Genomic DNA, 14,050 nt, shown 5'->3' with positions numbered 1-14,050 from the left:
GCTAACAGCAGCACCGTTTGCCTCCCTGAGAACAGGCCAGCTGTCTGAGAGCGCTTTCAAGGGGTAGGCTAACCTCAGATGCAGAGACCAAGCTTCCTGCTTGTCACTGAACCTTGACCTTGGCTGGTCAAAGGTCATAGCTATACAGTCACAGGCCCTCAGTAATCAGTGAGAAGAATTGTTCTCTCTGACCCTTTCCCTCTCTTTGACTTGGAAGCCATAAATTCACAGCCTTCCTCAAAGAAAATCATGCTGGACTTGCTCTTTCCAGTGTGAACTTGGTCCACGGGGACTGTGGCCAGAAGAGAAACCATTTATAAAACATCCCTGTGGATAACTGGGCAGCAACTCAGGCCTCTTAAGCACCATTTTGGTCGCAGTTTTGGAGAAAAAGCTCATCAAAAGGAGGGCCTAGGGACTTCAGCCCCCTGCAGGAGCCATTTTGACAGCCTCAGAGCCTCCCAGAAGAGTGGAAACTTGCCCTTTGGTAGGAGTGACTTTGGTTTACATTTTCATCAGGTAGATGCAGTGAGGGCCAGACCTGTAACATATGTACTTTAGCTGCAAAGTAATTCAGCACAAGCATGCTAGGTGAAATGCATTTCTGGCAGATGCCACCATGAACAATTTATGAATGCCAGCTGTCCAGACTCGTCTAGATGTCCTTTGCAGACAAACTGATTTATGCACCAAAGCTGTGCTAGAGAACCCATGTAGTGATTCACAGCAGGGTTCAGAAGGAGTTCAGGACAGGACAGGGCAAACTCTGCAGGAAAACTGCAGCAACCCATCAATCCTCATACTCTGAGAACTCAGAGAAAATAAAAATACTGGGAGGCTGCAGTGCCTCCCAGTGAAGGATTCCAAATGAGAAGCACACAGCCTCCTAGGGAGCCAGTGATGCTGAGGATGGCTTGTAATCACCTGCCTACTGTAAAGAAGTTCAGGAACAGAAAACAAGAATCCCTCCTGCAGCCAAAGGAAGCTTTCTGTGATAAGTGTACACAGAGACCAAGTATGTGGGGCTCTTCAGCTATAAATATGAGTTCAAGAGATGGGGGTTAGCCAGCTTAGCAAAGTGTCTTTATAGGAATGATGTAGTGGATTATATGTTTGTTTGTTTGTTTGTTTGTTATTATTTTAATGCAAAGACTTGCTCTATGGTGTATATATTATTCTGGTATTCTAAATGCAATGTTTCAAGGTGATGTCCCCACCCAGGACCCCTATTTTCCCCTTAAATCTTTCTACTCTCAGTAAACCTACAATGCTATTGATTTTGTGTCTTGGCCCCTTGGGTAGGCAAGAGGAGGCCTTCCAATTACTCACTAAGCCTCTCTCTAGTGAGACTAGGCTTGGTCAGGAAAGTCCTTAGCTCTAAGCCAGTCTTAAAATGAAGCTGAAAAGTAAAATTCTAAAATGTAGTAGTAAATAGAGCTGAAACTACATAGCTCAGGCTCATCTTCAGCAGACAATGCAAGGATAACCTCCAACAAGAGAGCCATGTGTCTTGGCCAAGCCCAGAGTAAGAACTCACACTGGTTCACCACAGAGATCAAAAACTGTTTCCTCAAGGCCTGTGTGTCAAAGTCTTGGTTTCCAGCTGATAGAATTCTTTTAAAATGTGTATTTGTGTGTGTAATATGTGTATATTTGTACATGTGTTCACACATGTGTACTTGCATGTGCATGTGCGTGTGTGTGTGTGTGTGTGTGTGTGTGTGTGTGTGTGTGTGTGTGTGTGTATGTGTGTGCATGCATGCATATGGAGGCCCCATGCCAGGCATCCTTCTCATTCTCTCTTCACTTTCTATATTGAGGCGAGTCTCTTGCTGACTCTAGAGCTTGCTAATTTGGCTAATCTACCTAGTAAACTTGTCCCTGGCATTCCCTGTCACTGCAGTCTGTGCTCTGGGATCTTATGTGGGTTTGGGGGCCTCGTGTTTACATGGAAAGTGCTTTCTCTTGTCTATCACCTCAGCCCCACTGTTGGGTTTGAGAAGGTGAATGGAGCATATGAGTTCTAAAATCATCTGTGGATTAGTCCACTGAGGAATTCATAGTTGAGTTGTCTGTTAGCGGTGGCTCTGAGGGGTGAAAGGTCACTGGGGCATACCGTTGAAGAGGGTGCCTTGTTCCTTGATTCTTTTCTGTGTCTCTGGTCTTCCTGGCTGCTGGGAGGTGAGCAACTAACTCTGCTCCACCACTCTCTTCCACCATGATGTTCTGCTTTACCTCAGGCAGTGGAGACAACTGACAGTGGATCGAAGCCTTTGAAACCGTGAGCCAAAACCAAACATTTCAGCTTGATTTCCTCAGGTGTTTTGTCACAGCAACAAGAAAGAAAGAAAAAAGTACCACGTCGCCAGCATTATAGCAATTTCTTTTCTTTTTATATAAATCAGAATCTCAGTGGAATGTGCTCCACGAGAATTCTCCGTTAACCCTGTTTCCTAGTAGAGCGGTCAGTGTGATCAGGGGGATAGACAGTGTCTCAGACACAGTTTGCAAGAAGCTTGCTGCAGGAACCAAGCCTCGTGTTCAGGCTCGGACAGTAGGCTTGGGTCACAGCCAGGAGTCTGTCAACACTTGTGCCTCCTGCTGATGAGCAGGAAAACAAACATGGAGGAATGTCACAAGTTAAAGAAGAATAAATTCTCCCTCAAGCTCAGGGGACAAGCTATTGTCCCTCTCGCTTCTTCAAGTTTCCTTTTAAGTGAAAGTATAATAAAGGAATGTAAAGGTTAGCAGGTGCTGACTTCTGAGGCATCTTTTCATTTATTAAAAATAAAGGATCACTAAATTCAACATCATTCCTCTCCCCAACACACACACACACACACACACACACACACACACACACACACACACACACACACACACGATCTAACTCACACACTAGTGTGGCTGTTCTTCTGTTTATCTTGGGAGACTGACAGATTCATTAAATGGTCTTTCCTACCACTTGGTGGAATAATTAGCATGATAAATGAATGTAGTGATCATTTGGGGCTATATAGTGATGTTTATACAGAGTTGGCCTCAGTACTCCGCCCCCTCCCTACTTCCAGCTCGTCTTTTTCTCATGCAGATTTTTGGGTCCAATTATCATCATTAGCATCTTGAACCAAAATGCTGAGTTGTGCTAACAAGTGAAATCCAATGTGAATTTTACTGCCAAATAAGCTCATTAAATCCCAGCCACCGTGAAACAGCTCCTTTGAACAGAACTAGAGAGACACAGAGTTCTGATGTCCTGAGATGACTTCCACTCGAAACGTTGAGTAGTCAATGAACATTGGCATGCCAGTCAGGAAGTCTGACATCGAGTTAAACAGGGAGTGATAGATGTCATGGCCCTCCCATGGGTAAGCAAAAGGAAAGGATGTCAAAACAACACATGAGACCATACTGATTATCCTCGTTTTAAATTTTTCATTAGCTGCTCAAAAAATACGAAATAAAAATATATCAAAAAGGACATATTGTCTAGAATAGACTCCCAAGGTGACCATCAGCATTTAAAGTCAGTGTGTTTACAGAAGCCATGGCAGAAGCAGCTGCCTAGTTTGTCATATTTATTCAAATAAGAAACAGAGAATGGAACCTAGAGGGCCAGGTGAGATGAATGGGACATTTCCGTGAGTGATGCTCCAGGATAGACAGAGATGAGTAGGACAGCAGCCATGCCCTCCACCAGCAAGGGAGGCCATAGCAGCACCTAGGCCCTGGAGCTGATAGTGTCAGCGTGGTGGGGATGGGCAGCCTCGGGAGTTCCCTTATTTTATCTCCATTCAGAGAGCACCTGAAATGGACATTTAAGCGAAGAAATGAATTCAGGAAGAGCAATTGCGAGTGTAGAGGTGGAGTTTATGAAGGATTTAACCCAGATCTTAAGCTCAGGGATTAGTAGAGGGGCACACAAGAAGAAAGTGAGGCCCAAAAGCTTCGGTGTGGGCTTCTCAAAGGACAGACACGGCTCACTGTCTTTTCTACAGTCATAGTCAGCATTTGAGTGTATTTGAAGTTATTATGGTTGAAGAATTGCTTAAGGAATTTAGACAATCCCAGCATGGTTCCTGACGTTTATCAGACAGGACTACAGGTTAGTAGATAGAACTCTAGATGCCAAGGATGCAGGAAGCTGGGCTGTCTTCACCCACCTTAAATATAGTCTACTACTTGTTTGTAAGCTTCTCAGTAAATATCCAGAAGAGGGGGAGGCCCTCTAGAGGTCATAGACACTTAACAGAAATATGGTCTCTACACCGGCAGTCTTTATGGTGAATATTACTTGTACTAGAATTCTTGATTTTTACCTGGCAAGAGGCCTTAACCAGACTCTGGGTCGAGGGGCTCCTTTTTCTTCCAAGGTCCTTATAATTCTCCTGTCTTTCTATCCTACCTCACTGGAACCTGAGTGGGGTCTGGCAAAATGCCTGGAATTAGGCAGGTGGCCACAGGGGAGAATTCCAAAAGAGGAGTGTTCAAGCCAAGGCATGGAAATGAAGAAGTGTACAGTTCACCCACAGATTGAAGCAGGGATGGACAAAGAATTAATATCTGTTGGTCCATGACCAGTTTCCAATTCTGTTTCTAGAATTACATTGAACACTGTGACTTATCATCAGCTTTCCTCAAAAACTGAAGAAACTAAGACTTGGAAATGTCTGTTGACAGGCTCACAGCTGCAGAGCTCATAAATGGCTAAACCAAGATTCATATACGACCATCTTGCTGCAAGCATTTGTTAGCTACAGCACCTTGCTACCTCTGTGCAACTGTAGAATGAACTTGGAGGCCACCCAGCCCAACCTCCCCCACACTGCAGATATCATGTCTGCTTTATCCCTGGTGTAGAAATTCAGCTAAGGCTTAAGCACCAGCCCAGGGTCTCTCCAGATGATTGTACACCACTCCACCAAAATCCATCTTCTTACATCACACAGCTTCAGCCTTACAGACTCACAGAACCCTGCCTGTTCATCCCTGCTCTGCAGCCTGCCTGGGATAGATGAGGAGAATGGTTATGATTCCTCAGGTCCTCTTTTCTCAGCCAAACACCAGTGTTCTTTTACTCCTTGATATAAACAATCACATGCTGCCAAGAGGAAGAAGGGGCATAATTGGGGCACAGAGGAGATATAAAGGAGAGAAGTATCAGTTTTAGTTGGAGGAGTCTAAGAAAGACTTTGGAAGCAGGAGTTTTTGATGATGTGATTTTGCCAATCCGGGATGCATGTTGAGCAAAGAAAACAATGAAGAGAAAAAAGCATGGTGAAGTGGTTGGCACAGTCCTTATCCCCACGAAGCCTAAAACAGCATCATGATGTCAAAAGGGTAGCAGAGCTGGGCTGGCTGGATGGGAAGGAGTAAGAACAGTCCTTGGAATGGATACTATAGAACAGGGAAGGAGAGCCTGTTGGTAGATGGCCATGGTGATGCATTCTAATAAGTATGGCAAAATAAAATGAGAGATTCTTGAAATTTGGCTATGACTTGGCTTTTTTTAAAAACTAAAAAAAGAATTCTGACGGGCTTGTTCTCAGTCTAGAGTTTGTTGGTACTAATCATCTGAGGACTTTCCATCCCCATAAGATGGCTCCAGGGAGGATGTCTTGAATAAAAGCAAGCTTGACCATTAGTGAAATAATACAAAAAAAGATGGCTGAGCCAAGCATACTATAGCCTTGGCATGTCTCTGCTTCTTGGAAAGCCACAGAGACTGCTTCAAATCTTGATTCTCAGGAGAATATGTCTCATATCTTCTTGCAGGCCATGAATCAAGAAGGCATCTCGCTGACTTACACAGCATTTACCAAGACACAGCATCTCAGCAAAGCATGTGGGGTTTGGTTCGGGGATTTAGCATTAGTTATTGGATTCTTCAGCATAATGAGGCAATGGTATAAATCAAGAAATGGACTCAGCTCAAAGTGGCAGTTTAATAATCACAGCTAGATACTGTTGTATTAGCCATTGGATCAGACATAATCCCGAGGGGTGTGGGAATACTATGACAATGAGGAGAGTCGTAAATATGGAAGCAAAGCCTTCCAAAAGTCTCCAGGGAACCACCCTTTGCACTGCACAGAAGCACTAAGCTCCAGCTCAGGTGGCTTTTCTGTTGTCAGAGCTATAGAAAGAGACTAGAATTTCCACCTGAGAAGAACTTCAGGAAGTGGGAAGTTACAGAGAACAGACACACCCTGTGTGCATCTCCCTGGTGTATGAAGAACAGCTACAATTGAGTAGGGAAGATAACCACCTGGAGGAGGAGTTGGAGGTATACAGATGTGTCTGTGGTGGAAAAGGCAGGGGACTGCCTGAGGTGGGAAAGGTTAAAGGACTGTGCATGACATAGAGACGCTAGGATGTGCCTGAAATGGACATGGTGGGGCCTGTGTTTGATATGGAGAATGTGAGAGAGCCGTGTCTGAAGAGGACACGGTGAGGGGTTGTACCTGAGGTGGATAAGGTGAGAAGTCATGCCTGAGACCTGGAAGGAGAGGGGTTGTGCCTGAGGTGGAGGTGAAGGGTTGTACCTGAAGTGGACAAGGTTGGGGAGAACTCTCCCTAAGGTGGAAAACCCTTCGCTTTGGAGCAGAAGTTCAGATAAGGGACTGTACACAGGGTGGAGAAGACAAAAGCTGTCCCTGGATTAGAGAAGGCAGGAGGTTCTATCCGGGATAGGAGTGGAAGCCTAGACACATAGCTACACAGGCCCTGTGAGCCTGGAGAATCAAAGGCTCTATGCCTGATTTTGCAGCTCCGACACACACCGTATTCCCTGTCATCTCTCAGTTTATGAAGCTGACTCAGGTCAGGCGGCAGGCACAGAGATCTGGTCTCTGCCATTTGACAGGTCCTGTTAACATCATCAGTTTATCAGCCTCATTCCAAGTTTTCCTTACAACTATTTCCTCAGGTACTGCCCTATTCACTTTTCACAACACCATGAAGAGTCTTTGTCCTGATTTTCTGAAAACAGCCAAGATCCAGAAAAGCTAAGCAACATGTCCAAGACCACAGAGTACATAAATTAAATAACTAACCAGGTCTTCAGTTTGTCAATAGATCAGAACCCTTTCCTCTCACACTTCACCCTTCCCCCAGGGGACATGGGAATAGGAAATAGAGCTTATTCCTCTTTCTTCTTGCTTCGTGTTGTGACAGAGGCTCCCACCGCCCACCCTCCACTGACACAGGACAAGTGGAGGCATTTGGCTTGGTAGAGAGGGCACCTCCTCCATTCAGGCTCACTCCGCATTGATGGATGCCTGGAGATGCAGAGCCTGCAGTCTATGGGCCCCACTCCCTCAGCTGTCACGGAGCACAGCACAAGTTCATTAAACCTGGATTCTTCAATGATAGTTAATAAGATAAACTTCCTCCCAGAAGCCAACAGGAGTTGACACTGTCATCTCTTAACTGGTACTCAGGAGCTGATGAGGCACTTTCTGCCACCAGAGAGAGGGTCTTTAAGGCTCTTAACAATAATAGGTGTGCACAGTTGCCTGAGAAGGAATGACATAAACATGGGATTTCTAAAATCAGATTAACCCCTCAGGGCCCACACAGGCAGACTGCATTCTGTGTACCCAGAAAACTTTAGACCTCTACTGAAAAGAGCATTTATCCCCGAAGTGTTCCCAGGGACCCAGACCTGGCTCTATCAGAGGCCAGGAGCACATGGCTTGTTTCAGAATCAACATTGTAAGCCATGCACCTTAGACAATATATGCTTCAGAAAGGACCTGAAAATTTCTGTGTTACATGTGGAGACTCTCCTGTTTGGAGGAAGCTGGTTTTCAATGATTTTATGCTTTTATTTGAAATAAACTTGTTGACCTAACCACATCTCGCCAAAGGAGCATATTGAATGTAGACTGGCCTGCAGGCTCTGATTTGCTGTCAGAGTTCCTTAAGCTATCAGGGAGTGGGCCTGTGAGCCAAGTTCCCTGACAGGCTGCTGGATTGACTGTTTATTTATGGCTAAGCAGATCCCAGGCTGAAATGAAGGCAAAGGACCCTGCAGGTATCTAAAGCATCCAGAGGTACATTCCTTACCCAAAAATGTCCCCTTCACAATGAAGAGCTTATTAAAAGCAAAAAGAAGGAAGAAATGATTGAAGTCAAATGCAGATAAAATGAAAACCCATGTACATCATTATATGCTGAATATTGGTATTCACTTTATAATTCACTTGTTATATTTGTATTACTACTTTTCATACCTCATGCTGCTTTTCCCTAGTGGGGATTGGATGTAAAATATTCATTAATTGGTGACTGTGGTTTAATTATATGCATTTCTGTGTATTATGACATAAAGCCCCAAGGGAAAAAAAGAGCTGTGGGCTTGAAATCCAATTGCTTGTAAGTGAATTTGTGCTTTGTCTCAAAGTCAGAGATTCGGTAGATCACGTGAAAAGTCCTATACTAATTATCATGATGAGAAGGTGGCAACAGGCCAAACAGGAATAAAATGTAGAAATACTTCAGTGCTGAATTTTCTCTGAAATACGGTAGTTATCGTTCATTAGATATACTCATAAATGTTTAGTTTTATTTGTTAAATATAATCACAACTTCTATGGGAATAAATATCATCACTGTCACGTGTTTCAACTTACCTATTCATCTTTTCTTCTTTGAAATGGTGGTTTTTAAATTAGAGTTTTGAGGATGTAAGATTTCTTAGAAATGTAGCAGTTACATAAAACCGTAACAGATAATGAATGCAATATCTATAGTGGTATGTTGAAAATGTAGTGATGTTTGGAGACAGCATCCCTACGTGTACTGAAATAGGAAGGTAAAAGGAATGTGATGGAATTGAGAACAACAGATTTATATACATAAACTACTGCATGTTGGTCTTGCTTGGAAGCTACTGTAGCTGGAAGGATCTGCCTAGATAATCCAGATAAGCCTCCTCCTTATGAAGAGGTCTGATGTTCTCCCAGGAGACAGCATCCCTTTTCTGGGACATCCCTTGATCTCACATACCTAACCTATCAAAACAGTGATCTGATATGTAGTGTGTGTGTGCGTGTGCGTGCGTGTGTGTGTGTGTGTGTGTGTGTGTGTGTGTGTGTGTGTGTGTGTGTTTAATGTCTGTGGATATCATTTTCCATCATCTTTGTCTGTGGATATCATTTTCCATCATCCTTGTAGGCCCTGGCTTATTAGCTCATTGGTCTCAGTTACTTTATTGAATTAATATTTTAGTTTTCTTGTTGAATGAATTCAACTATTTGTTGAATAAATATGCCTAAAGTTATGTTAAAACTTGTCATCAGAGCTCCCTGAAGTGGTTCATGAGATGGTCAAACATCAGTTAATATTCCACCAATACTGATGAATATATGAAAAGCATAAAGATCTGGGGTGAAATAAATCTCAAGATGTATTTTGTGGCATTGGATCTTGTAGAATCATGGTAGAGCTCATTCTAAATAATCAGTTTAAAACTCCTTCATCTTCTAAGACTGAGAGCTGGATTAATGCAAGAGTGACTTTTGCAGCTTGTCTGTAGCTAGTGGCAAATGGGGCTTATGAATCCTGAGTTTGCTAGTGCTGGTGAGGGGCTCCTCTTGGGGACTACAGTTCCAAAAATGTTTGCAGGTAGTTAGCTCCACATTCCTGCTTTCCCCTGGACAGCGATGACTGTCGTGGGACAGTCTTAATAACCAGGGAAGGCATCATGAAGAGGACTATGTTCAAGAGCCAGTTCCCACCAATGAAGGGAGTAGCTGAAGTCCAGCGTGTTCCTCCTTAAGTGGGAAAGAGCACTCCAGAGAGAACACTAACCCACTGAGGAACTGCCATTGCTTTTGAGGGTTAATTTTAGTTGATTCACTTTTTCAAGAGTCCTTTGCCCCTTAAACTCTTCCAAGTTGAAAAAATCCTAAATACATTTAAAATACCCTGGTCCTGTGGAAAGCATGCTTCTTTCGATAGGCTGTACCTGCCTTCTCCCTAGTTCTGACCTAATTTATCTGGGCCCTAGTCCACTTTAATCTTCTCTCAGGAATTTCCCTTCTAAGGGATTAAACTTTCATCTGACTGAGCGTGAAGAGAGCAGTGGAGTGGAAGCCTGACTCAGGCAAGGACAATTCTGCTTTCTCTGAGAACTGTCAGGGACTCCTTGTAGATAATCAATAAAATGCCACGTGGCAGAAAGGACGAGGAAACAAAATGAGTTGTGCTTTCACAACTTACAATTAGACTTTTATTTAGGAATATGTACTCACTACCCCTCTCCCTTCCCTCCCACATCCCTTCCTCCTCATCATCCTCCCACCCACCCACCCCCTGCCTTTCTCTCCCAGAAATCAACAGCTAACATCTCTTACAATGTGCCCTTGAGTGTTTCAGGGTGGTAATGGGCTGCAGAAGACAGAGAAGCCCACAGTGCTTGCTAGGATGCTGGAAACCCTCAGTACCTCCTGGCAGCGTCTTGATGTGGTGATCTCTCTATAGCTGATACTGGCCCAAATAAAGCTTTGATGTATTTTGTTCTAATAGGATGAACTCTGATCCTTTGCTCTTATCCTGCTTCAGCCTGGCATTGGAATGTTGACAGATACAGAGATCTGCGATGGCACCAATGGCCAGTGCTGACCATCCTGATGCACTTGCTTCTGGGTGGCCCCTTTGTCACTCACTTGAGATCACATATAGCCCAGGCCGTGACAATTTCTTATGATCCATTAAATTGTTGGTGAATCTTTTAGTGTCCTGATCATGTTTCTTCTGTCTTTGCCACAGGAGGAGTGTGCCCGGGATCCAATGATCCTTGTGTGGAGAAGCCGTGCCCAGAGGACATGCAATGTGTGGGTTATGAGGCCAGCAGGAGACCATTCCTCTGCCAGTGTCCTCCAGGGAAGCTCGGAGAGTGCTCAGGTACAGAGTGGCATGGACAGGGCAGGGTTGGATCTCCTACTCCTGGAACATGTTCCTTGTGTGAATGACTCTGCCCAGAAGACACGTGCATGTGCATACAACATTTACCTTCAGAAAGGATCATGGCCTATGTTCACCTTCATGTTTAGTTGGGACATGTCACAGCCAGTCCATGCTAATGAGACATGAAGATAGGGCTCCTTATGTAAAGGGGAGGTCATATCATGGGTCCACAGTCATGTTGCATGGCTGATATTTACATCATTTTCATCCAAATAATCTTCTTCTGATCTTCGCCCAATGTAACATTTTTATCTACTTCTCACACTTTATTTTCACTTTGTTTCTCTTCTTTCCTCTGAAAGTGTCTTCATTTGCTACACTAGTAGGATCTTCTTTTGTAATAAGGTGTATTTAACACCCAGGCACATTAATACCAATTTGGGAACCCAAGAGATAGTTACTATCTCTTGTAATTCACACCCAACAGCATGGCTGTGGGTGCTGTGAGTGATATAAGTGATGATAATTATAGTGGTAATCATGGGAATATGAGCTATCGTGCCTAATGTATAAAGAAAGCACTTTGCTGAACACAGGGTTCTAGACGTTCAGCATTTGCAAGGAGAAGTCCTATTATAAAAATGGGAACCAAACTCCATCATGGTTGATGTCCAGCATAGAGCTATCCAAGAAATGAAGGGAAAACCAGGGAACTTGAGCAAGTCACTGAGGTGTCCCTGCCCCGACACACATGCCATGCGCACAGCATCCCTTTCTGTCGACATCTAAACAGAGAACTTTGGATTGCTGATGACAATCACCCATTTGCTTTATTTCCATTCTCTCTGCTTTTCACTGTACAAGTCTATTGATCTGTTTGCTGCAACATTGTGTTGGAGAGAATGTTAAAGTTTAAAATGAGGGTTAATTCAGAATCAGGTGAGTTCAGAATCAGTGGAGTGAGTTGGATTACAGTCTAGGAAGGGGGTGACTCTTCTTTGAGAAGCCGTGCTGTGCCATGTGCCTTGATTTCTTCTGAAAACACTTTTTCTCCTAACCCTCAAGCTTAAGCCTACACTTTTCAGAGAAAGAGAGAGAGAGAGAAAAGAGAGAGAGAGAGAGAGAGAGAGAGAGAGAGAGAGAGAGAGAGAGAGAGAGAGAGAGAGAGGAGAGAGAAAGGGGAGCCTTGTCATTAATGATTAGCCAATGGAACTGTGACAGCGGAGGGCTTTCTTCTTCAACAGCTGACACCCATTGACTGGTGTTACTGGAGAATACAAGTATTTCATGAGAGTGGATTTGCTGCCTTTTCTCTGTTTCACAGAACTGAAAATTCTTCTTTTTAATTTTCATTCTATTTCTTTCACTGTGAGGGATTGACTTAGGACCTCGTATATGCAAGGCAAGCACTCTATCATCTGCGACCATCCTTTGCCTTTCCATTTTGAGAATAAGTCATCCAGGGTTACAGTGAACTCACCCTATAATCTAAGCAGGCCTTGACTTAAGAACCTCCTGCAGCAGCCTCTCCTGCTGCTGGGATTTCGGGCCTGCATCACCTGACCCAGCCACGCTCTTACATGTCTAAGAGAAGGCAATGGTGGGGGAGAAATCAAATGATACCTTTTAATAATAATAAGCTTGGAAAGAGGAAGTTAAGAATCTAATGTTTCTAAGAAAGTTCACATTATGGAATTTACCCAGTTGCTCTGAACATAAGACAAGTGGGATGGTTTGGGTAGCTGACTGGTTAATAATTTAATGATATAAAATTGTGAACTGGCTTTAATTAAGACCCCTGGGTTCCACCCTTAACTGCTGTGGTCTGTAATCAGCTTTCCTGGTGTGTGTGTGTGTGTGTATGTGTGTGTGTGTGTGTGTGTGTGTGTGTGTGTGTGTGTGTGTGTGTGTGTGTAGGAGTGGATTCATAGGTCCCTGATCATTTCTGGATTTTAAAAGAACACTTTTGCTATTGGAATGGTCTTTTCAGGGCACACTTCTCTCAGTTTTGCTGGAAACAGTTACATCAAGTACCGGCTTTCTGAAAATAGCAAAGAGGAAGACTTCAAGCTAGCTCTGCGCCTGAGAACCCTGCAAAGCAACGGGATCGTAATGTACACTCGAGCCAACCCCTGCATGATTCTGAAGGTTAGTAAAATGGGCTGCATTCTTCCGCAGCTCTGCTCCTGTAGCTATCTCGCATTGCTGCTGAGACAGTCTTATACTGACGCCCAGGACAACTTCGAACTCAAAACAATCCGCCCGCCTCAGCCTCTCGGTGCTGTGATTATGGGCATGAGCCACCACGCCCCACCCACAATCATTTCTTATATGGCTACATTGACTGTTAAATTGGGAGATACTGAAACTATGTCCTGTCAGTTTAGAAGCCCAGAACAGACTTCAAGACAAAAGAGAGAGCAACAGGGTTGGAAAGTGTGCTGGCATCCTATTTCTTTCTAGTTGTTGTATTTTCAAACTGGCTGGTGGAGACATCTCCCTATAGAAAGGGCTTGAATACGCACGCACCTCCTTTATATTCCAATCACTCCACAGTTCATTAGGACAGATCTCTCTATTAATCTCATGACAAGGCTAATCCTTTAACAAGCTGACTGTCCATGTTCACCCCATGTTCTCCACACTCGGGCTGGCTACACTGTTACTCAGGGAGGAACTAGGAGATCTTGGGCACAAATATTCCACGTATCCTATCATAACCCAAGTCATCTAATTTTTAAATCATTTCCTGACCTCAGAAGTTCGCCTAAAGCAGACAAATTTCATTTAAAATAAATCTGGCATTTGTATGCAACTTGGGATTTCAAGTGCCTTCATGATTACACTAAGAATACTAACAAATGTATCTGCATCTTTCTAATTTTAAATTTAATATAAGTCTGCTATGGACATATTATCCCCACTTACCTGATCAAGAAGAACAATCCAGAGAGTTTTATGTATTCACCCAAGGTAGCTCAGTTACTGAGCATCGAGGCCTGACTCCACAGTGCGGTATCTCCCACCCCCTGCTCTTCGCCTCCAAGTTCTCCTCAGCTCTTCTTGACATTCCCGCTCAAAGGATCATAGGTTACATGCTGCACATCTCTAGACCAGAACTAGCTTTTGGGTCTGG

The 14,050-nt window shown here is 43.8% G+C and overlaps 1 protein-coding gene across 9 annotated transcripts in view; it reads left to right on the top strand.

Annotated features, from left to right (window-relative positions):
- The window catches only part of Fat3 (FAT atypical cadherin 3), a 621,862-nt gene that overhangs the window by 575,190 nt on the left and 32,622 nt on the right, over positions 1–14,050 (top strand). For all 9 annotated transcript variants that reach the window (XM_052753008.1, XM_052753043.1, XM_052753024.1 and 6 more), the window contains 2 exons: positions 10,777–10,911; positions 12,905–13,062. In XM_052753008.1, the coding sequence (XP_052608968.1) occupies positions 10,777–10,911; positions 12,905–13,062 (293 nt within the window). The remainder of the gene's footprint in view (positions 1–10,776; positions 10,912–12,904; positions 13,063–14,050) is intronic.

The sequence above is a fragment of the Peromyscus californicus genome, unplaced genomic scaffold, assembly GCF_007827085.1.
Source record: "Peromyscus californicus insignis strain IS unplaced genomic scaffold, ASM782708v3 Scaffold_11__1_contigs__length_118956290, whole genome shotgun sequence".
Lineage (NCBI taxonomy): Eukaryota > Metazoa > Chordata > Mammalia > Rodentia > Cricetidae > Peromyscus > Peromyscus californicus.
This window is presented reverse-complemented; position numbering and strand designations above follow the sequence as displayed.